The sequence below is a fragment of the Heptranchias perlo genome, chromosome 11, assembly GCF_035084215.1.
Source record: "Heptranchias perlo isolate sHepPer1 chromosome 11, sHepPer1.hap1, whole genome shotgun sequence".
NCBI classification, from domain to species: Eukaryota; Metazoa; Chordata; class Chondrichthyes; order Hexanchiformes; family Hexanchidae; genus Heptranchias; species Heptranchias perlo.
In genome coordinates this window covers 64,150,841-64,174,878 of record NC_090335.1, presented here as the reverse complement: position 1 = coordinate 64,174,878, position 24,038 = coordinate 64,150,841, and the positions used below count along the sequence as shown (strand labels likewise).

General features: G+C 42.3%; 1 protein-coding gene across 6 annotated transcripts in view; it reads right to left on the bottom strand.

Annotated features, from left to right (window-relative positions):
* The window catches only part of cryzl1 (crystallin, zeta (quinone reductase)-like 1), a 55,247-nt gene that overhangs the window by 30,976 nt on the left and 233 nt on the right, over nucleotides 1-24,038 (bottom strand). For 3 of the 6 annotated variants that reach the window (XM_067993255.1, XM_067993252.1, XM_067993257.1), the window contains exons 1-7: nucleotides 23,460-23,673; nucleotides 17,927-17,998; nucleotides 15,886-15,963; nucleotides 11,570-11,642; nucleotides 6,306-6,350; nucleotides 6,149-6,217; nucleotides 782-915 (exon numbers count right to left, since the gene is read on the bottom strand). In XM_067993255.1, coding sequence (XP_067849356.1) covers nucleotides 782-915; nucleotides 6,149-6,217; nucleotides 6,306-6,350; nucleotides 11,570-11,642; nucleotides 15,886-15,963; nucleotides 17,927-17,992 — 465 coding nt within the window. In that variant the 5' untranslated portion in view covers nucleotides 17,993-17,998; nucleotides 23,460-23,673. Of the gene's footprint in view, nucleotides 1-781; nucleotides 916-6,148; nucleotides 6,218-6,305; nucleotides 6,351-11,569; nucleotides 11,643-15,885; nucleotides 15,964-17,926; nucleotides 17,999-23,455; nucleotides 23,674-24,038 lie in introns of those variants that run through there. The other 3 variants (XM_067993253.1, XM_067993254.1, XM_067993256.1) reach the window with 3 other exon arrangements.

Below are 24,038 nucleotides of genomic sequence, written 5' to 3'. Positions count from 1 at the left end.
CAACAAGGCTGTTCCTTTTTTCATAGATCGACCCCACTTATTCTCCTTCTGCTATAAACTGCTTTTTGTTTCTGTGGGACTCAAACTCGACACCACCAATCATAACATTATGACATTGGAATCAACATTCAGATTTAAAAAAAAAAGTACTGTGACACACCACAGGTTCTGTGATCTCTACAGGCAGGAATAGGCAGCTATGGGAGAACTTCACTTTCTGAAGAGGTAAAATATATCAAAGAATTGTTAACAAAAAGAGAAAATCCTCAACTATGATGGGATATTTACATGCTGTGTAAATTCAATGTTTAATAATTTAACAAGAAATAGTTACAAGGTCAAATTATTATAAAATGCTTTATGTTCAAGAATATTAAAAAGCACATGGGCAGTCTAAATATTTAATAAAGGAACCACTGTGAAGGGACAAAGTGGCTATTGACAAAATCAGATACATGTCAGAGGTAGGACAGAACAGGAAGGTCAGACACAGACCATCCAAAACAGAGTTTAAATAATGCACCATAGCTACAAATGACATCCGAAGATCAAATTGTGAGTTCTCAGGACACAAAACCAAAGAACCAAAAGCCATAGAAAAGCGACAGCTTTGCATTATGTCATCAAAGAACAGGACACAGTAATAATCCCGACTGTCCTAAAACCATGTGGCACCAATAGTTAAATAAAGAAATTGAAAAGAATAAATCTGTTATATTTAGTTAACTGGCGATGACCCACCAGATCTTACACCTTAACTGACCAGGCTTTTAATACGTACATTTGCTCCTTCCATTACGAGCACAGTTGTTCCAGCACTAACATGAGAGTGTGTGTGTAGGGCCATGTATGCACGCAATCCATCACGAATAGTCCCTGCAGCATCCACCCAGCTCACCTTATCGGGTTTAGTTACTGCATTTAAAAATAAAATAAATGCGTTAGAAGAAAAAAAATACTGTGTGCAAAATAATATATTTTAAAATAATTTTCTTTTCCCCATATGTTCAATAACAACTTATATTTATAAAAGGAAGTGGGACAGAAGTTAGGGGAGGTGACTGAAGGCACAGGCAATAAGGTAGGTTTCTGAAGGTGAACATTTCCTACAAGCCTTGCATTAGTCCAAGACAGTATGCACCAAAGTGATCTACTGTAACTCTTCATAAATTTGGAGGGGACAGAGGATTGGGAAAGTCTTACAGCATTTAAAAATCATTTTAACATGAATGTTTCTATAGCACTTCAAGCAATATAAAGAGACCATTCTGAGAAACGTTTATCAAACAACCAGGAAAACACAGAGAGGTGCTTTAACTAGAACAACGACAGGGCTTCTCAACTTCAAAAGACACATCATGGGTTAAACAGTTGAAAGGGAACAATTAGCTACAAAATCATGCATTAAAAGGAAACGATTTAGCACAATGCTGATCACCCACATGTGGTATTTTGAGTATAAGTGTTGGTGCATTTTTTTGCCCTATTCAGCTTGCCACAATTTCCACAGCAACGGCCAATCACTGCAGGGCCTCTGGCCATTGTCATAGAAATCCTGACCATCCAACCAGAAAATATGCTGATAGCACACACACACACTCAGTGGATCTACGCAATTAACTCTATGCGTGAAAGCCTTAATTTAATTAGGAACACTATAGATGTACTGATGGATTACAGCTGCCATGGTGGCGCCCAGAAACGAGAAGAATAAACACGTTCACTTGTTTCCCTACTTAGTGAAGAGGTCAGACAGATACAACTTTCATAGAATCATAACTTTATGAGGACACAGCTTCCATTTTCCAAAACAAACTGAATGTTTATTATAAAATTTGGGGTGCATATTGGAATACCAGGGAGTCAATATTATTTTCATATTTATTCCATTAAGCTCCACAATCATGATAGCTCACACATTGATCTCCAATGGCATTGCTCTTAGACAAAAGTAAAAGATGCTTTCCTCTTCCTGCAACAATCAGTCTCCACTTTTTAAATCTTTCTGCCAGCATGGGATCTCTCTTTCTATTTGTCTTTCCTACTCTATGATTCTCAGATAATTTCTCTTGCGGTAAACTTTGTATCTGTTTGTCCACAACTCTTTTTCTTACCTTTTTGTCTCTCTTTCCCCATTTCTTCTCCTGTATGTCTCCTGCTCTCTCTGTGTGCCTTTCAAATACTTTTTTCTGTCCAACTTTCGCTTTCTTACTGTATATACATCTCCCACTGTTGGCCTCACTTACTCAGTCCATCTCAGTCAAATGATGAATTATCATTTGCTGTTTGCTCTCAGATAATGAATTATCCTAAATTCATCACCAGATTTCTAATTTCTCCATGTTTCTCCGCTCTTCTTATAGCTCTGACCTTCAGCTGGCAGGTGGCGTATTTCATTTCTTTGATCTTCACCTTCAATACGACAATAACATTGGTACATTTATCTCCTCAGCAACTCCACAGAGGTGCTGGTAGAAAAAAGATCAAAATGTTTCACTGCCCTGAGCTTCCCAGCTAAGATACCATGGGGCCGATTTTCAGATGGCCGAGGGGGTGCGTTAGGGGCGGGGGGGCTCCCAAATTGGCGGAATCCCGGAGCCGGTTCGGAGCACGGCTCCAACCCACTGACTTCCGGGTTCCCCAGTGATGCGTTTGGGTGCGCACGCAGCTCCCGAATGCAGGACTCCCACCGGCAATTAAAGCCGGCAGGATGCTGCTTTAGATAGTTAGTTAGATATTTGAGGTACTTGACAGACCTCATTGAGTGGAAATTTTGGCAGGGGTGCAATTTTGAAGGATCCTCAGCGTGTTTCCCGTGTTGTGGGAAACACTCCTTGTTGGAGCAGATGTGTTTCAGCCAGCAGCCAGTGGGAGATGCAAAGGGTTATTTGACAGTTGGGGGGGAATACCTCATTTATTGCAGCAGGGCACTCTGTCACTTCAGACAAAGTTTTGGCTGCAACACCTTTGTCTTCCCACTCAAAATTATTAATTTATACCATAAACTCTGCTGTGCAAACACATTTACCTACTTTGCGGACCCCCTCAAACTCACACCGTCAGGATGGGGGCGCCATAGCTGCATTCATCACTTCATCCGAGGACAAGCAACATTAGCAGCCTCGCCAGGCACGCGTCCACCTCCGCCACGTGGAGCTCCACAACAGTGCTGCACCACAGGCGCCTGCACGAAATAGTCATGTAACTACACATACACCCAATGTAGGGTGACCCAATGGGTGGCATCAAGTGTGGGTGTTCATGGTGAACCTCATGAAAGGGACTGATTACACAAGCCAGTCAAGAATGGCCAAGACGTGGCAGTAGTGGTGCCAATAATAATATTTATTATGCCATTAACAAAATTCAAATATAAATAAAAAACATGACAAACAGTCAAGCACCTTTGTGCATCCTCTTTGTGCTCACAAAACCTTTGCCTTACGCTTACAACTACTCCTACGTGGTGCTTCCCCTGTGGCTGCAGCAGAGGTTGTGGCAGGTTGCTCTTATTCATGCCCTGACCGATTAGATGCTTTGGGCCTACGCACTCTGGGTTTCGGTGCCAGCGAGGGCCCCTCCAAAGACTGCTCCATCTGCACCTGTGCAGAGGCAGACTCGACCACCTGGAGAGGAGGCAGCATTGCGCTACTGGTTGAGAGGGGGCAACGGGTGAGATGTGGGAGCACTTCGAGTGGCATCCCCACTTCCATGTCCCCTTTCGCCATCATCCCTCTCCTGGGCCAGGCCCACATCACTCCGACCATCCTGCTGGATGACAGTTTGGAGGACATGTGCGAAGCCTTGTAAGACCCGTGCTAGTGTATGTGCCTGTTTAAGGCGGAGAAAGTTGTTCACCCTGAGTCCGAAGGGCCGTTGTCAGGGCCTCAATAGACTCATTGGTGAGCAGTGCTTGAAGCTCGATGGAGGCTAGCATTCCCTCCATCGCAGACATTTCTGCACTTACCCGCGACACTATCTCAGAGATGCCCTCACGTCCCTGTGACAGTATCTCAGGGATTCCCTCCTGTACTTGTGCTACCAGTCCACTCATGCAGGAGTTGGACCCCTCCATCCTCTGCGCGATTGTGGAGAGTGCGTGTGGCACCTGTTCCAGCACCTCGCAAATGTGCTGTTGCCCCTCGATTCTCCTTTCAAAGGATGGCCTCCAGAGTTCAGCATCTGCGTCCAGCTGAGCAGAGCCTGGAGAGGAGTGCTGCCACCGACGCGGATTCTCCACAGCTACCCGTCACCAGTGTCTGCTCGTGCTCACACGTGCGTGGTGACTCACCATATGCGACCCCAACTAACTAAGGACGGGGACCCACCGAGGTGTGTGTATCTGCGCTGGTGGATGGCTCGCTCAGATGTGACGGTACCCCCTAAGAGGCCGGCGGGTCCTCTGAGGAATCGCCCTCTGCCATTACGGCGGTCGCTGAAGGCCCTGTAAGAGAACAGAAGGCAATATTAAGCATGATGACAGATGTTGAGGTGCTGAAGATGGCAAGGCATGTTAACATCATTTGCTATTGTGAATGCTGAATGTTAAAGTTCTGTCACCAGCCGTTTGTCGGGTGGCAGTCTCGGCGTCCCCGACGGACAGGCACTCGAGGGTGCAGCTCACTTCAAGAGCTTCCTGCTCTGCATCCATGAGGACGACCTGATGTTGCGGCCCTCCTCCGGTCTTCGCCCTCTCTCGTGCATTCTGGGCTTTCTTCTCCTATAAGGGGACAAAGTAAAGAGGTGTGAGTGAGGGATGGTGATAGATTGGTGTTGGCAGTGCAGAAGGAGTTGTGGGGTGGGGGCGGTGATGTGGAAGACGGAGTGTAGGAGAATGAGCAAGTGTACTCACTTTGGTTGACCTAGTTAGGTCATTGAAGCACTTCCTGCACTGGATCCAGGTGTAGGAGACGTTGATGCTGCTGGTGACCTCCTCTGCCACCTCGAGCCAGGCCTTCTTGGTGGCAGAGACAGGCCACTTCTTCCCGTCCACTGGGTAGAAAATCTCCCTCCTCCTCCTCACCCCATCCAGTAGGACCTGGAGTGAGGCATCGTTAAATCTGGGAGCAGCCTTTCCCCTGGTCTGCTCCATGCTGTACTTTTGGTTGGTTGCTGCAGGAGCAGCAGTGGAGGACTGCCCCTTTCAACAGGGCTCCTCCAGCCTGTGATGCGGGTGCGCAGTCTGCCCGCTGTGCAGGTTGACGACGGGAAACCCGGAAGCCACATTAAGTGCCTTCAATTTACCAGCAATCGCATGGGGAACACACTGATTTCACTGGGCGGGTTACCCACGCGCCCCGTCGCCCCCCCCCCGCTGCCATCCTGCCTCCCTGGTAATATCGGGGCCCATGTGTGAGTGAGGCTCTGGGCTGCGCCTAGGTAATAATCTAAGTGCCTCCCTCCACATTGCTAGATCCCATACTGTGTGAGTCTGGGCCTGGGCGAATAGCACTGGATTCAGCAACGAAGCAATACTGAACACTTCAGATAAGAAGAAGAATAGCCCTGCGACAAAAGAGACACAGCAATAAGACCTGGTAGGTGTGCAGGAACTGTGGCCTAACCATTATCTTGTACAGATTCATCACTTCCTTGCATTTGTATTCTATTTTCCTATATATATATATATAGGAAAATAGAATACAAATGGGTTTCATATATATATATATATATATATATATATATATGAAACCCAAAATTCCTGGCTTTTTCCACCTGCAATCCTCTTTTAAAAATGATTGTCTAGGTACCCCCAGATCTCTCAGCACCTCCATTCCATTAAGAATGTTACTTTTTAGGGTCTGTGAAATCAAACAGCTAATCAGAACGCACAAAAGCGACACTTCAAGCACCAGACAAGAATTATTGATAGACATTGATCTTCTCTACATTTAAACAGCTTTAACAGGCATGAAGACACATACATTAAACAGGTTTCTATATTTTTAATGGATAAAGTATATAAATTGGTGAATATAAAATTGTTGTTTTTCTTTTCAATAGTTAACATTCTTGCCATCTTTTTCACAAGAGCAAAAATAACACTCCCTTGCTTTATCCACATCTATGAAAGAAATATAAAAGACAATTATAGATCTCAGAAAAAATAATAAAACATTACATATCATTGCATTGTATTTAAACATACCAAGACTGTGCTCATGAACCAGCAAAGTATTGGAGAGTCCAGATTCTTCAAAATCCAAAGGCAGAATACCTGTGAGATGGGCAGCACAATGACGTACATTAGTATTGCAATTTAAAGCAACATTTGCAGAAATGTCAAACATGCATTGTCTACTTACCAACTACTTCATCATTAGGCTTAAAGAAGCGCACTTTTGGTCCAACTGAAAAAGCAAATTCAAGAATACCATGATATATATATATTTCAAACAAATGGGTGTGTATATTGTAGACCATTTAATGTCATCTATTAATACCTGTAAACATGAAGTAAGCCTCACGGTCAGAAACTCTTTGAAATCAAAGAGTTGAAAAGAACAACTTTTCCATCTTTGCTTCCTCCCAAGAGCTTGGCTTATTTAAAAATTAAATGAGCTATAAAAACCACAAAGGTTCCAGTTTTGATCCTCAGTCTGTGCTGAGTTCGCTAATCTCAACCAAGGCAGTGCTGGTGCTAAAATTGACGTCGGCACCCTGGGTTAGGGAGGAGTCAATCGGTCAAGGTTCCCACTTCTGATAGCCATGCAGAAACATGAGTGCGAGTGTCTGGATGTTGTGTGAGGAATGGCTTGCACTTAGCTGTGATGCTCCTGTGGAAGAATAGCAAACGAACAAGTATTTTCAAGGATCACACATGCATAATGGTTATTTTAACAAGGGACTGGAGGGAGCTGGCTCCCGTAAAAACCCCAAAGAGTAATGCCTTTAGGACAAGGGAGGGGAGAAAATTGACACAAAACACTGCCATCTTTTTCATTTTGCTTTCTGTTGATTTTTATTTTTGTTAGCTAATTAGCGATGGTGATTGTTGGCGCGATCAGTGATGGGAAAGATGAAAGAATGATTTGTAAATTTACTATGTCCCACAGTACGAAGGGATTAAATTCACATACACACAGCTGAAGCACTTTGGGATAATGTTGATACCAACTGGTGCCAATTCAGCTCCCTTATACTGTCCAAGTCAGTAATCTCTCTGTTAAAACCGTTAATGGAGAACGACTCACCATTTAAAATCAATATTCCAGAATGGCAAAGAGGATTAAAAAACGTTTAGAATTTTTCTCCTCCCTTCCTCAAGGTGGTGGATACGTGTCAGTAATAACGCGCCAGGCAAATGGAAGGGAAAGTCAACCAGGGATCCTGCTCCTGACTGCTTTCCTGTGACATACTGCAAAATGAGTATGTCTGAACTTTAGTGAGGATAGGATCGGGCTTAGCTGGGACGCTGCTCATGGTTGAAGGCTCTGTCTTCAGCGTTGCCAAGGCTCACAAATAAAGAATGGATCACGGAATTATACCCAGCATTTTAAGAACGGGAGGAAAAGAATCCTGATAACCTCAATATTTTTGTAATTTCTTATTCTATTTCGAAAAATATTGAAATAAATTATAACAGCTATCTATTTACATGTAAAAGTCAGGAATTTTTTTTGGTTGGACTGGGTAAATCTGCTGTTCTTTTTTTAAACTTCATAGTTTTAAGAAACATAGAAAATAGGAGCAAGAGTAGGCCATTCGGCCCTTCGGGCTTGCTCCGCCATTCAAAATGATCATGGCTCATCTAACTCAGTCCCCTGTTCCCGCTTTTTCCCCATATCCCTTTAGCATTACTAAATATATCTATCTCCTCCTTGAATACATCTAATGACTTGGCCTCCACTGCCTTCTGTGGTAGAGAAATCCACAGGTTCGCCACCCTCTGAGTGAAGAAATTTCTCCTCATCTCGGTTCTAAATGGCATACCCCGTATCCTGAGACTGTGACCCCTGGTTCTGGACTCCCCAGCCATCGGGAACATCCTCCCTGCATCTAGTCTGTCTAGCCCTGTTAGAATTTTATACGTTTCGATGAGATCACCTCTCATTCTTCTGAACTCTAGTGAATATAGGCCTAGTCGACCCAATCTCTCCTCAGTCAGTCCTGCCATCCCAGGAATCAGTAAGGCTATGGTTGTGCCATTTTGGAAGAAAGAAATGCAATTATTTGTCCACCAGGAAGAGATTTTTTTTTTAAAAAAGCTTTCTGGCACTGAGTTAAAGAATAAAGGCTAAATTGGGTCACAGCTTCAAAGTACTAGGAGTGATCATTTCTGACAAAGACGAGATCTGGAAAAGTCATTAAAAAGTCATGATTTCAGAGCAATGCTTGAGTGTTTCCCCCCTACTTTGAACAGCTGTCTTTAAATACTTTTATGGTTCCAGAAAATGGAAACAGATGACTTTAAACAGTTGAGCTATTTATTTTTGTGTATTTTTTATTATCCAACTGTCACAACCATTGATTTCAGCTTTACAGCAGAGTACTGTATATACTCATACAAGATTAGGTCAGATTAGCCAGGGGATCAACCCTGGTTCAATGAGGAACGTAGAAGAGCATGCCAGGAGCAGCACCAGGCATACCTAAAAATGAGGTGCCAACCTGGTGAAACTACAACACAGGACGACATGCATGCTAAACAGCGGAAGCAACATGCTACAGACAGAGCTAAGCGATTCCACAACCAACGGATCAGATCAAAGCTCTGCAGTCCTGCCACGTGCAGTCGTGAATGGTAGTGGACAATTAAACAACTAACGGGAGGAGGAGGTTCTGTGACCATCCCCCTCCTCAATGATGGCAGAGTCCAGCACGTGAGTGCAAAAGACAAGGCTGAAGCATTTGCAACCATCTTCAGCCAGAAGTGCCGAGCGGATGAGTCATCTCGGCCTCCTCCTGATATCCCCACCATCACAGAAGCCAGTCTTCTGCCAATTCGATTCACTCCACGTGATATCAAGAAACGGCCGAGTGCACTGGATACAGCAAAGGCTATGGGCCCCGACAACATCCCGGCTGTAGTGCTGAAGTGTTGTGATCCAGAACTAGCCGCACCTCTAGCTAAGCTGTTCCAGTACAGCTACAACACTGGCATCTACCCGACAATATGGAAAGTTGCCCAGGTATGTCCTGTCCACAAAAAGCAGAACAAATCCAATCCGGCCAATTACCGCCCCATCAGTCTACTCTCAATCATCAGCAAAGATGTCGTCGACAGTGCTATCAAGCGGCACTTACTCACCAATAACCTGCTCACCGATGCTCAGTTTGGGTTCCGCCAGGACCACTCGGCTCCAGACCTCATTACAGCCTTGGTCCAAACATGGACAAAAGAGCTGAATTCCAGAGGTGAGGTGAGAGTGACTGCCCTTGACATCAAGGCAGCATTTGACCGAGTGTGGCACCAAGGAGCCCTAGTAAAATTGAAGTCAACGGGAATCAGGGGGAATACTCTCCAGTGGCTGGAGTCATACTTAGCACAAAGGAAGATGGTAGTGGTTGTTGGAGGCCAGTCATCGCAGCCCCAGGACATTGCTGCAGGAGTTCCTCAGGGCAGTGTCCTAAGCCCAACCATCTTCAGCTGCTTCATCAATGACCTTCCCTCCATCATAAGGTCAGAAATGGGTATGTTCGCTGATGATTGCACAGTGTTCAGTTCCATTCGCAACCCCACAGATAATGAAGCAGTCCGTGCCCGCAGGCAGCAGGACATGGGCAACATCCAGGCTTGGGCTGCGAAGTGGCAAGTAACATTCGCGCCAGACAAGTACCAGGCAATGACCATCTCCAACAAGAGAGTCTAACCACCTCTCCTTGACATTCAACGGCATTACCATCGCTGAATCTCCCACCATCAACATCCTGGGGGTCACCATTGACCAGAAACTTAACTGGACACATAAACTTAACACAGCCATATAAATACTGTGGCTACAAAAGCAGGTCAGAGGCTGGGTATTCTGCGGCGAGTGACTCACCTCCTGACTCCCCAAAGCCTTTCCACCATCTACAAGGCACAAGTCAGGAGTGTGATGGAATACTCTCCTCTTGCCTGGACGAGTGCAGCTCCAACAACACGCAAGAAACTCGACAGCATCCAGGACAAAGCAGCCCGCTTGATTGGCACCGCATCCACCACCCTAAACATTCACTCCCTTCACCACCAGTGCACTGTGGCTGCAGTGTGTACCATCCACAGGATGCACTGCAGCAACTCGCCAAGGCTTCTTCGACAGCACCTCCCAAACCCACGACCTCTACCACCTAGAAGGACAAGAGCAGCAGGCACATGGGAACAACACCAACTGCGCGTTCCCCTCCAAGTCACACACCATCCCGACTTGGAAATATATTGCCGTTCCTTCATCGTCGCTGGGTCAAAATCCTGGAACTCCCTTCCTAACAGCACTGTGGGAGAACCTTCACCACACGGACTGCAGCGGTTCAAAAAGGTGGCTCACCACCACCTTCTCAAGGGCAATTAGGGATGGGCAATAAATGCTGGACTCGCCAGCGACGCTGACATCCCATGAACGAATAAAAAAAAGTCACTGTTTGGATGTTGAAATTGGCAGGACAGAGGATGTACATGAGATCTTGTGGTGAATGGTACTGTAGTTCACTTTAGGGACGGTACTCATCTGCTCCTGGCTCAGTCACACTTTTAATTTCCCTCTTTAGCTCCCAATCTCCTGCTCCCCCATTTCAAGCTCACAGTCTCTTTGCCCTGACTATGTGAAAGAGGGCTACTGTTGTGTAGTGGTTAAATTACTGGACTAATAATCCAGAGGTCAGTTCAAATCCTAGCATGTCAATTTGAGAATTTGAATTCAGCTTAAGAAATCTGGAAATGAATGGCTGTTATCAGTAAAAATCACCATGAAGCAGATGGACTGTTGTAAAAACCCAACTGGTCCTTTGGGGGAAGGAAACCTGCTGTCTTTACATGGTTTGGCCTATATGTGACTCCAGTACCACACCAATTTGGTTGACTCTTTATTACATGTACTAAATATTAGCTTTACCTTCCAAAATGCCTAAATATAACAACAAGAAGTTATCCTGACTTCATCGACTATTACAGCATCAAGTGAAGGCGTACAGAAAAAAAAATCAAGTTGGGGGCTGAAAAGAGGTGCCGAGTAACCGTCAAGTCTTCACCTGATGCCCATACACAAGCTCTTTCCAGCATGTATGATTAGACAGTAAGCAGAAGCAGGAACCACAGCGGATCTTTCTCTTCCGTAACGGAGAGATGCTGAAGTCAACTGTACACCCCTACCACTGACCAAACTGAGATTAGCTAACTCTGCATAGATCAAGGAAATGGTTTGTATGGCTAATCTCCACACTGAGGCGGTCTTTCCTAATGGAGCCTTTGGGAAAAATGAAAATGTTTCTCAGCGGTAATATTCTTTGCTTGACCAAAAAATAATGATAAATATTTTGATTTGCAAAAAAAAAACTATGCACAAAAATATTTTCTGGATAAATCCTTGGCCAGACGGTGGGGATAAAGGACTTCATCATTTTACATTAAAACCAAACCAAAAACACTTACCCTCAAGAACCACTCCAGCAACTTCTCTTCCAATTGGTAAGAAATCTTTCTTCAATTTTAGCTCAGTCAGCAGCTAAATATAAAGCAAACTTTTTAATGACTAAGAAACAGATCAGGATTTGATGCCTCCTTTCCTCGAAACCGTATTTTGAAGAAATTACATTCAGATATTTATTTTTTATGAAGCCATTGTATTGTTGATTACACATGCTTGAGGAGTACATGGTTGGATTAAGATTTTTTAAAGTGTGGTTGTGCTTGAGCTGAGAGCAATGCTGGTTTAAGGGTTGGTGCAATTGATTTGTTTTTTTCTTGGACTTTGGAGTTCAGTTAGATTGTGGAATCAGGGGTCCCACATCTGCCACTGGCCCCCTTAGTTGGGGTCCATATTCTCCTTCTGGATTTTGGGGAAAAGGTGCACTTGTGACTTGTTTCTTTACCCAAGAATTTTGATCTTATGTTAAACCTGCTTGAATTTCAGTATCCGCTTCCTAAAGCACGTGCAACCATACAGACATTTTGATTGTTTAACCATATGTAAATATAAAAAGAATGTAATGTTGAAGCATGTACAGTCATAGTTATTGTTAAGGGTTTCCATTAACCCCACAGAGACCGCAGAAACTGTTGTGCCAAAAACCAAGAATATTTTACAGTTTTGTCAAATTTGCTAAAAGCACCTGATCCAATTTTTATACATCGTCTTAAAAAACAAACATGAATATATTTTCTGTTATTTTAACCATGGTTTCTTTCTGTGGTATTTCTTTCTGGGTAGTTTGCATTTTACAAGAACAACTTGCATTTTTATAGCGCCTTTAGCGTAGTAAAACATCCCCAGGCACTTCACAGGAGTGTTACCAAACAAAATTTGACACCAAGTCACATATGGTGATATTTGGACAGGTAAGGAGCATCTTAAAGGAGGAGAGAGAGGTGGAGAGGCAGAGAGGTTTAGAGAGGGAATTTCAGAGCTTAGGGCCTAGGTAGCTGAAGGCCTAGCCACCAATGGTAGAGCGCCGAAAATCAGGGATGCACAAGAGGCCAGAATTGGAGGAGCGCAGAGATCTCGGAGGGCTGTAGGAGGTTACAGACATAGGGAGGGGGCGAGGCCATGGAGAGATTTGAAAACAAGGATGAGAATTTTTTAAAAATCGAGACGTTGCTGGACTGGGAACTTAAGCTTATTTGAAGAATAGGGAAGGTGAAGAAATGTTCTGAGATTCTGCAAACTTCTCTGGTTTTACTATCTAACAGTCAACATTGGAACATATAAAGGAATATATAACGTAAGAAATAGGAGCAGAAGTAGGCCTTATGGCCCCTCGAGCCTGCTCCACCATTCAATCAGATCATGGCTGATCTTTGATCTCAACTCCATTTTCCCGTCCGATCCCCATATCCCTCGATTCCCCTAGAGTCCAAAAATCTATCCATTTCAGCCCTGAATATATTCAATGACTCTGCATCCACAGCCCCATGAGGTAGAGAATTCCAAAGATTCACAACCCTCTGTGCGAAGAAATTCCTCCTCATCTCAGTCTTGAATGGCCGACCCCATATCCTGTGATTATGCCCTCTAGTTCTAGACTCTCTAGCCAGGGGAAACAATCTCTCAGCATCTACCCTGTCAAGCCCCCTCAGAATCTTATATGTTTCAATGAGATCACCGCTCATTCTTCTAAACTCCAGAGGGTATAGGCCCATTCTAGTCAATCTCTCCTCATTGGACAACCCTCTCATTCCAGGAATTAATCTAGTGAACTTTTGCTGCACCGCCTCTAAGGCATGTATATCGTTCCTTAGATAAGGAGACCAAAACTGTACGCAGTACTCCAGGTGAGGTCTCACCAAATCCCTGTACAACTGTAGTAAGACTTCCTTACTCTTGTACTCCAACCCCCTTGCAATAAAGGCCAACAAGCCATTTGCTTTCCTAATTGCCTGCTGTAGCTGCATACTAATTTTTTGTGTTTCTTGTACGAGGACACCCAAGTCTCTCTGAACACTAACATTTAATAGTTTCTCACCATTTAAAAAAATATTCTGTATTTCTATTCTTCCGACCAAAGTGAATAACCTCGCATTTACCCACATTATACTCCATCTGCCACCTTCTTGCCCACTCACTTAACCTGTCTATATGAGAAGACTAAAAAGAGATTTAAGAGGTTTTTACAATTATGAAGAGTTTTGATAGAATGAATAGAGAAAACTATTTCCTCCGGTTGGGAAGTCAGTGGTGAAGAGTCATCAATTTAAAATTATCACTAAGAGTGAGGAAAGAGGGTAATATAAATTTCTTTACACAGAAGATTGTTGGAGCATGGAGTGGTTGAGAGAACATTGCATCTTTTGAGGGAAAACGAGATAAATATTCGAAGTGAAGGAAGGTGCAGAGTTATGGAGAAAGAACATGGCAGTGGGATTAGCTTTGTATTCCTTTCAACAAAGCATCGGCACAGACACATTAGGCTAAATGGCCTCCTTCTGTGCTGTAAACTCCTATAGTTCAACAAAACAAGAGAATCGATGATCTAGTCTGTTTGGATGAAACTGATTTGTTGTTGACCTTTTCTATCATGACAAGGCTGTGTTATTTCCTCCATGATTAACTGTTGATTATTGCTGAGTAATCTTGCAGCAATTACATCACAACTGTTAATCTTTCACAATGGACAGCATTAGAACTCAACAGCATTCTTACTGTTAAGCACTACCATGATAACTGCTGCTGGCAATAAAAGACCCAAGCAGAATATCATTCCCATAAACTCTTTGGTATATATTATTATGTTTTGCTTTAAATGACACACAGAACTAATTTCAATGCAGTTATGTCATCTTGGGGTTCAAATGACTGGTATAAACTGAAGTTTTGGTCTTGATGTCAAATGGATCCAACATTAAGGTTGCCATTCCATGTGTCTGTTTATCTTTACAAAATGACCAATTATGGATTCTGCAATATCTGGTGTCTAAATGAATCTTGAAATCCTAAACACCAATGTCTGCCACCTGAATAAAATCTAAAAAAAATATTATAGCAATCATTTTTTTGAGAAATCAGTCAATGCATTGTCGAATGTTCCAATCTTGGTGAGTTTTTTTACCCCCACAAATTGGCTCATTAAATTCACACAATTCATTAATACAATAAAAGTGGGCATTTATCAATATTAAATTAGTCACTTTAGAATGAGTGTAATTATGGCTTGATTTTAAAATATTGTTCCATATTTAGGAAAATAAATATTAATTTGGTTGCATACAACACTGAACATCTCAAAGATGGTCATTTTGGACACTGCAACATATTGTAGGCAAGCTGGCTACCTAAATAGTATCAAAAATAAGGCCAGTAAGAAACAGACATAACAGAGCACAGGCCCTTACAATGAAACTCTAGTGCAGAAAGAAGACACTTAATTATCTTTCACATGGCTCTTCCAGTAGCTTCTGTGCAACCCCCGCTCCACCCCAACTCCTTCCAGCAGAGCTCTCAGTTCCGTTGGATCATTGGTCTAACACCTGGCCTCTGGCAATTCTTTCTCCATCTTAAACTGATGGCAAGGAGAGTCTTGAAACAATCTTGTGAGCATCCTGAAGGCATTCGTTCATTTCACAGAGTTGGAATGCTTGTACCCTTCATAAGAAGCCATCACCCAGGCAGTAGCTGCTCTTGGCTCCCTATGACTTTGCTGATAACCTTGAAATTGTTTCATTATTTTTCATTCCAAAACTAAGGAACTAAATGCATAAAAGAAGTGTCAATAAGACAGAGGGCTAGAATGTTATTTTAGGGGGAAATAAAGAAAATAATCAAGGGTGGGAGGGCATCTCCATGTATTGGAGTTCCAATCTCATGTACCAGAGGGAGATCAAATCCACAATGCCCTTCCTGGTGAGTTATGAGTCATGTTAAGGTGAATGGTGCAGAGTGGTACCCTGTTAGTTTCCCAAAGTGAGTAGGGAGGAATTGGAAAGCTATTTACTGAAGGCTGCGCTCACATATGTTGGCGGGACTAGATGTCCCCAGTTTCCAGTCTGTCCTTTTGACTGGTGTGATGTGAAGGCAAGTTCAAAATATTAATGGGGAGATAACAAAAACTTAAAGAGAAGCAAATTGATAAATAAAAGCCTTATGGAAACTGTGATTGTGTAAAAATAAAGGAACAGAGTGGAAAAAAAGTAAATGATAAAATGCAACAGAAAACCACATTTGAACAAAATACAGCCTGCTCCAATATGACCATACATCTTACATTCATCTTATATACCTAATTGCATATATGCACATATTGAAGTAGATTTACCTTTGTATTCACAGGACTGAAAGCACAAACTTTGACCTGTAATTTGACATAATGGTCACGTACACTACGAGGAGATTCCTAAAAAATAAAGACAAATGTTTTGTTAACCATGTGCCTATTAATAAGGCATTGGCATTGTTTAGCCTTTTACTGACTATCTTGTTTGTGCCTCGCTGATGCACCCATGTGCCTCTTGGTGAAACCACCCAGTTTATAAGGCAGGGTGATTTCACCAACACCACCACCATGGAGTTGGAGGAAGAAAAGCCTCCTGTTCCCTGTACTCCAAATTCTGTCCTAACTACTCTTGAGGTATAGTAAAATAAGAACAGAAAATGCTGGAAAGCCCTCAGCAGGTCAGGCAGCATCTGTGAGAGAGAAACAGTTAAACAGTTGATATTTCAGACCTGAAATGTGAACTCTGTTTCTCTCTCTCCACAGATGCTGCCTGACTGGCTGAGTGTTTTCCAGCATTTTCTGCTTTTATTTCAGATTTCCAGCATCCACAGTATTTTGCTTGAGTTATTGTAATTGGACTTGCCTTGGGCCTGATTCCTTTTGGCATAATTCAAATAAGGGGGCTTAAAAGAAAAAAAATGGCACAAGGATGCACTTACACACTGTGCTGGCATATTCAAACTTTTTATTCATCATTTAGCTCCTTGTTCCAACTACAGGAGAAGGAACCATACTCATGGTGGTCGTACTGAAACTGTCTCCAGGATGGCTGGGACAATTGGGAGGGCTTGTTGGCCAGCCATATTCTTTTGTTAACACAGATGTGGGTTTGTAATGCAGCAGAATTTATACTAGAATGGACCTCTGACTTCACGAATTCACAATAAGTGTGTATTCTGAATGGGGCATGTTCACTGCATTTATGGTGGCAAACAGGAGCCAAATTACCTGACCCAATTTATATGGCTCCTGGTTATCATTACAAAGTATTATTGGTTCCAGATAAATGGATACTGATCCAAGCACAGTATTCCTACAGACTAATTCACTTCAAATTCGGCCTAATGATCCAGATTTGCTGATGTAACCAAAACACGTGAATGTGCAAATCTAATTCAAGCATAAGTACTCCCCAATTATTGAGGTTCTTATCAGTATTCATCTTTTGCACACCAACAGCATCTTAGTTGCTCCTCCCCATCTCTGTAACCTCCTCCAGCCCTACAAACCTCGGAGAACTCTGTTTCTCCAACTCTGGCTTCTTGTGCATCCCCCACTTCCTTTGCCCTACCACAGTCAGCCTTGCCTTCAGCCACCTAGGCTCTGAGCTCTGGAATTCCCTCCCTAAACCTGTCGCCTCCTTGAAGACATTCCTTAAAACCTACCTCTTTGACGAAGCTTTTAGTCACCTGTCCTAATAGCTCCTTCTTTGGCTCTGTCAATTTTTGTCTGATTACACGACTGAAGTGCCTTGGGGCGTTTTACTACGTTAAAAGTGCTCGTTGTTGTAGTAAAAGATACTTGTCCCTCGTTACCAACTGAATTAAACTGAGTTTTAAATCATTTCATGTTTAGTCAATCAGATATTTGAACAGTAAATCACTGATTTTTGTCCTATGGACACGTGATCCCCTGAAGTCCGACATCTTTGTGATGCAACACGTTATAGTTGCAACAAGATAAACCTACACTGCTGCAAGACTTTTAATTATGCAAATATAGATATACTGGGCATAGAATTTTTCAGTAAACAACCAAAACATATTTTTCATTAAACTCACAGTAATATCAATCTTTGTTTCTTCTGTACAAATGTGCATTAAAATGGAGCATGCAGGCAGCTGTTGTGCGCATTGATGTCCACTGTGCAGGAGTGTAACCTTTGGGTGTGGGTGACAGTTCTAAACCACACAAGCATTGCTCTCACATTTTCTGACATCTTGAATCAATTACTGCCTTCATCCAATAGAACGGCAGAACAGGCTCTTGGGACTAAATGCCCTACCCCTGTTCCGATGTAATCACACCAGGACAACAATTCCTTATGTGCTTGCTTAACCTAATTTCCAAGTATGGTACTAACCTTGTCTTGAAACACAAACTTTATGACTTCATTAGATTCAGCCAACTGGCAATACAGCCCCTTCATCTTGATCTTTAAAAACAAAATTATATATTAAATTACATACCTTTCTTGCAAACAGGACACAAAGTACAAAATTTTAATTTAACAGTTGAAAGTCATATTCACAAGGCAGGCAAGGATACAGTCTACTCTCAATTTGAAGTTAAATTCAAATTATCTGATAATTCAATTTTAAGCACTAAATTCCAACAATGTTGTATTATTTATATTGCATAATTCAAAATATTAGATAATTCAAATTTTTTGCACAAAAAACATTCAAATTATCAGGAGTAGACTATACACATTGAAAATTTGAGACAAATGTATACATTCAAATAACACCATGCCTTGGGGTCAAGGCATTTTTTGTAGCCTAAAGCCTGGAGTCATGGGGACCCTATCACTCATGCTATTTGTAGAAGGTTATGCCGAATGACTCTCCAGTAAGGTAGTTAGGTTTCTTGTTATTTATCCAGCTCAATGTAGAGTCCAGACATTACCAGTTCAGATTGGCATCGAGCCAATAATCTCATTCATATGTTTATTGTGGGGTGGCCTTGTTGCATGAGAATTCAGTTGTATCTTCCTGCTGCAAGTAGAGTAAGGTTTGTTAGCCTATGTGCTAAGTGGGTCCTCTATCCTTCTGTTACCAAGCCAGTAAGCATATAATTAGGACATGATTAAGGAGGTCATGGCTACTGTAATATCCATGTTTGTTGTCCAGAAGGCCTAGGAGTAGAGGAATGACCAGAACGAGTGTAGCATTCATACTCCTTCTAACATTCATCTCCCAGAAAGGTGTGTAGTTTGTAGAATATGACTTTAGGTTCACTCTCTCATTCTGCTCCACATGGAATTCATGATATTGCTACTGTTGATCACAGCTGAGCCCAATATCATCACACATAATTCCAGAAAAGGTCCAGATAGTGCTCAGGAGATGCAACACTTTTCTACTTCAAACCAAGCAATATTGAAATAAATTTTTGCAGCCCACTGTAATTAAGATCAGCTAACATTTTTTAAAAATTCATTCATGGGATGTGGGCGTCGCTGGCAAGGCCAGCATTTATTGCCCATCCCTAAATGCCTTTGAGAAGGTGGTGGTGAGCCGCAGTCTTGAACCGCTGCAGTCTGTGTGGTGAAGGTTCTCCCACAGTGCTGTTGGGTAGGGAGTTCCAGGATTTTGACCCAGCAACGATGAAGAAACAGCCTTATATTTCCAAGTTGCGATGGTATGTGACTTGGAGGGGAACGTGCAGGTGGTGTTGTTCTCATGTGCCTGCTGGCTTTGTCCTTCCAGGTGGTAGAGGTCGCAGGTTTGGGATGTGCTGTCAAGGAAGCCTTGGCGAATTGCTGCAGTGCATCCTGTGGATGGTACACACTGCAGCCACGATGCGACGGTGGAGAAGGGAGTGAATGTTTAAGGTAGTGGATGGAGTGCCAATCAAGCGGGCTGCTTTATCCTGGATGGTGTCGAGCTTCTTGAGTGTTGTTGGAGCTGCACTCATCCAGGCAAGTGGAGAGTATTCCATCACACTCCGGACTTGTGCCTTGTAGATGGTGGAAGGGCTTTGGGGAGTCAGGAGGTGAGTCACCTGCCGTAGAATACCCAGTCTCTGACCTGCTCTTGTCGCCACAGTATTTATGTGGCTGGTCCAGTTAAGTTTCTGGTCAATGGTGACCCCCAGGATGTTGATGGTGGGGGATTCAGTGATGGTAATGCTGTTGAATGTCAAGACATGGCATAGATCGATGATAAAATCTGGTATCTTCCTGGTTCTCATGAAACTGTCTCTGTGGCATTTAGCTACATAACCATTAGGGACCCTGGAGAAGTTTAAGCATGTTTTTAAAAGTGTATTGTTGTGCTCCATGTGGTTTGATAATGAGTCATCTACAAGCCATTACAGGCTCAGATTCAATTCTTCGTCTATGCTGAGGTAACTGATCTCAGCTAGGGCATTGCGGGCAAAGTAAATCAGCCAGCATTCTTGTTCATTATTACTCAGCTGCAGAGTGCACATAATAATACTGGAAGACAACAGGACTCTGACTGTGATGCTTCCTATGGTAAAACTACCTGCCAAGTTGCATGGTGTAGTCTGACACGTGAACAAAGGTCTTAAGAACATTAAAAAAAAGGAGTAGGCCATAGGGTCCCTCAAGCCCGCTCTGGCATTCAATAAGATCATGGCTGATCTTCGACCTCAACTCCACTTTCCCGCCCGATCCTCATATCCCCTAGGGTCCAAAAATGTATTTATCTCAGCCTTGAATATATTTACTTGGATGAGGCACCAAGGGGGTTGATGTCACCAGTGGAACTGTACCCAATATGAGTCACCACATTGGAGAGGAGGACATAAAAGTAGAGAAAAATTGGTGAGGAGACACAAGTAATGTTGAGTTTTAGACCAAACACAAAAAAGTCAACACAGTACTGTGCAACCAATAGTAAGTTATAAAAAATATAATACCATCCAGAAGCCTGGAGCTTTCTAGTACAATAGCAACATTGCCCATATTGATTTCACCGTATAAAAGAGTAATGGCAGGGGCACAGCTGGATCTGATATGAAGATTTATTTATTAATTTTAAAAGATCACCTCGGAAGTCACTCTCGTACATTTTTATTAGGCAAGTACGACTTTGTTTTCCCCATGAGTGCTTCCAGTTCTGCTTTATTGGCCCAAAAACAACTGGTCCCCGCTGGATGTAGAATTTTCAGGCGTTTATCATGATTCAAAACTGATGTTGCCAACTTGGAAAACTTTTTAAATCACTAATGTAGTACAGGTATAGGGGAAATAAGCTTGATAGAGTAAATTCACTTATGCCAGCATTCACAGGCAAGAAATGCCCATTAATGAATAATTAATAATAATACTAAAGGATAGCTAGCTAGAAGCAATAAACAAAAAGAGAACACAGAAAACTCTAGAAATACACAGCAGGTCAGTTGGCTTCTGTAAAGAGAAAAGACAGGGTGCCAAACCCTTCCTCAGAACTGAAAACTGAATGGTAATGAAGCCACTTAAACCCCACAGAAAGGGCTTTATTATCTTTCGGTTTTCAGCCCCCTCTTTCCTGGCAGTAATGTGTTAGTACAGTGTCAACCTCATTCCTCGTGGATGGACACCTACAGCACAAAGTGCTGGTAATGCAGCAGGAATTGCAATTGAATTAGCTGTCTCACTCAGAGAAGTTATATGGATATGGAATAGAAAATTATAAATGGTGCAGCAGCAGGTGGGTATTCTGCGACTAGAGGTTAAATAGGAAATGTATTCTACAGAATTGCTGCATAATTCCTAAATATTACAAAGGGAGGCAGCTAGGAACTTATCGGCATCTATCATTCACCACTAATTATTATATTTCATGCTTTAGAAAAGATGATTAGATGTGGCCTGGGAGCCTACAATTTTTGTACAGCTGCATCTGGGGGTGGGATCATGAATGGAGACCGCAGCCCTCAGCCCACTGTTTCTACTCATGATACTTTGTGCTAGAAAGTGGGAATCTCTACACATCAGGTGACAACAAGATTGGGCTTGGATATGATGCTTCGCCCACAGTTGAATAATTAGCCAGAGTGACTGTTGAGGCATATATGAAGAATGGACACTTAAGTTGAGTACAGAGGTGCTCGTGTCCATGGAACTACCATGAGTCATCATTTTAACAAGAGAAACAAAACTGAGGAAACAAATCAACATTATAAAATAATTCTTTGATAGAAGCACAAAAAGGCAGCCTGAACAGTGACCATTGTGACAATTTGTCATACAAACCATTGTAAATTAAAATTGCTATTGAAGGATTACAATGAATTGACGACTCCTGAAACTAAAACAGCTGCTGTATTATTATGAACTGAAGGTAGCTTCATCTCACCGTTTAAAACTGGACTATAGTATTGTGAAGGTTTGTTATGTGACTATGATATTTAACTGGGTTATCACCTAATTCCAATTTATATTAGTACCTATACTATAGTATGGTTTTTTCTGGGTAACTGCCAAGGTTAAGAACAGAGCTAGTGCACTTACACTCCAGTCACAAGGTTGAGCGCAGATTAATCTCAATCACAGACCATTTTGTGATGTACATGTACAATGATAATAGGTGTCATTTTTATTGCCTATAACAGCAATTTAAAAGGGCAAATCGGACGTTGGGTCCACAAATAGAGCCATCAGGTTCAAAGCAGCAAGCCAGCTGAGCTAGTAGGGTAGGTAAATGCTTAAAACATTTGTTCCAAAATAGGAAGATATATATGTAGTTTATTTCTGGCAAAACCCCAATGGCATCACTGATTTCAGGCAGGGCAGCAATTGGGATATATTGAACATCAGCTGATAACAGGATTAGGCTAATAGCCCCCATCCTTCTTAAAAACTTCATGATTTTAAATCCTTGGAGTTCTCCTTGGTCTCCTGGCTAATATTTATCCCTCAACCAACAATCGCTAAAAAACATATTATTTAGTTATTATCTCATTGCTGTTTGTGGAACCCTGCTGTGAGCAAATTGTGTTTCCTACATTACAACACTTCAAAAATACTTCATTGGCCGTAAAGCACTTTGAAATGTCGTAAGGTCGTGAAAAGCACTATATAAATGCAAGTTTTTCTCTCTTCTTTCTTTCTGTTCCACCAACTCCACTGATAATCTGTTCCACAATTCGATCAAGCTCACGAAAATAAAGCTGCGTAAACTTCCAATTTTCTGTTGATGTCTTTCTGTGTCCTCTAGTCCTCAAATCCAATAAATAACGGAATAACTTTCTTGAATCTAAATTCTCCATACCAATGAAGGTCTTAAAGGTATCAAAGTCCACCCCAAATCTCTTATTCAGAAAATAACATCCCAGGGTAAAAATCTTTCATCACAACTTAAATCTCTAAGTTCATGAATCAGCCTCATAGCCCTCCTCTCCTCTACAATCCCTCCAATAATTCCACATGTCTCCTTTAATACGGTAATGAATACTGAACACAGTACTCCAGATGGAGCCTCATCATGGCTAAATAAAACTATGCCACCCCCTTGTAAATCACACCAATAGAGGTATACATCCTGACATTTTATTTGCTTTCATCAGCACCTGCAAAAATTCAATAATTAAACAGTTTTTAAAAAGAAATTTAAATTTGATTCCTAATTCTAACAGTTTAGATACAGGAGTGGGTATTCTACCCATGCAGAATAATCTTCACGTACAGACTAACTCATAAATCCTAGATTATGGTATGGAGTGTACAGCATTTATCTTGAAAGTGAAGGGCAGGGGTAAACCATTAGAAATATATGGAGCAGAGGTAGGCCCATTAATTTTTCCTTCATTGGCAATTAAATACCAGCATAAAATGTTATGGAGTACTTTACTTGGCAACAATAATTAATAATTTCAAACAAATAAATGACCAGAATACTTTATACATTGGAAAAAAGAACAGGATCAGGAAATAACATACTTACTACCGTGATTAACACTGAGTTTACTCCATCCACTCTCTTTAATCTCGAAAATAAAAATACTGTAAATCTAAATAAAGTAAAACATTATTAGTTACTCGCTATGGCAGGATTTCATAAAGCGGAGGGGTAGATAAAGCAAAATTAAATGGCTCCCTTCATTTATAATCTATACGCCAAGTACAGCCTGAGCGTCGCCATGGTCACTGAGCCAACCTAACCTGACAGCATGTCTCAAAAAAACACCGCCCTTCTGCTGACGCTCAATTCGTTAATCTCAATTGCGAGACGTCTTTCTATGGTCAAAGTGACTGTCAATCAAAAGGGGTCGCTCCCGTTTCCGCTAGTTAAAATAAAGTTAAGTTGAACGGAAAGTACCGCAATTCACGGGAGGGAGGCGGAGCATCGAGTCAACCAAACCTGACAAAAGAGGCGGTCGCCACCCTCGTCGTTGCTATTGGTCACCTTCACGCGGAGGTGGGCGGCAACCGGCATTCCGATAGGCGAATTGCTTGTCAATCAGAGAGTGAGGCGTTCGTCGTTTCCGTGGTCGGGTTAGGTTGAGCGGTGAGCGTCGAGTAA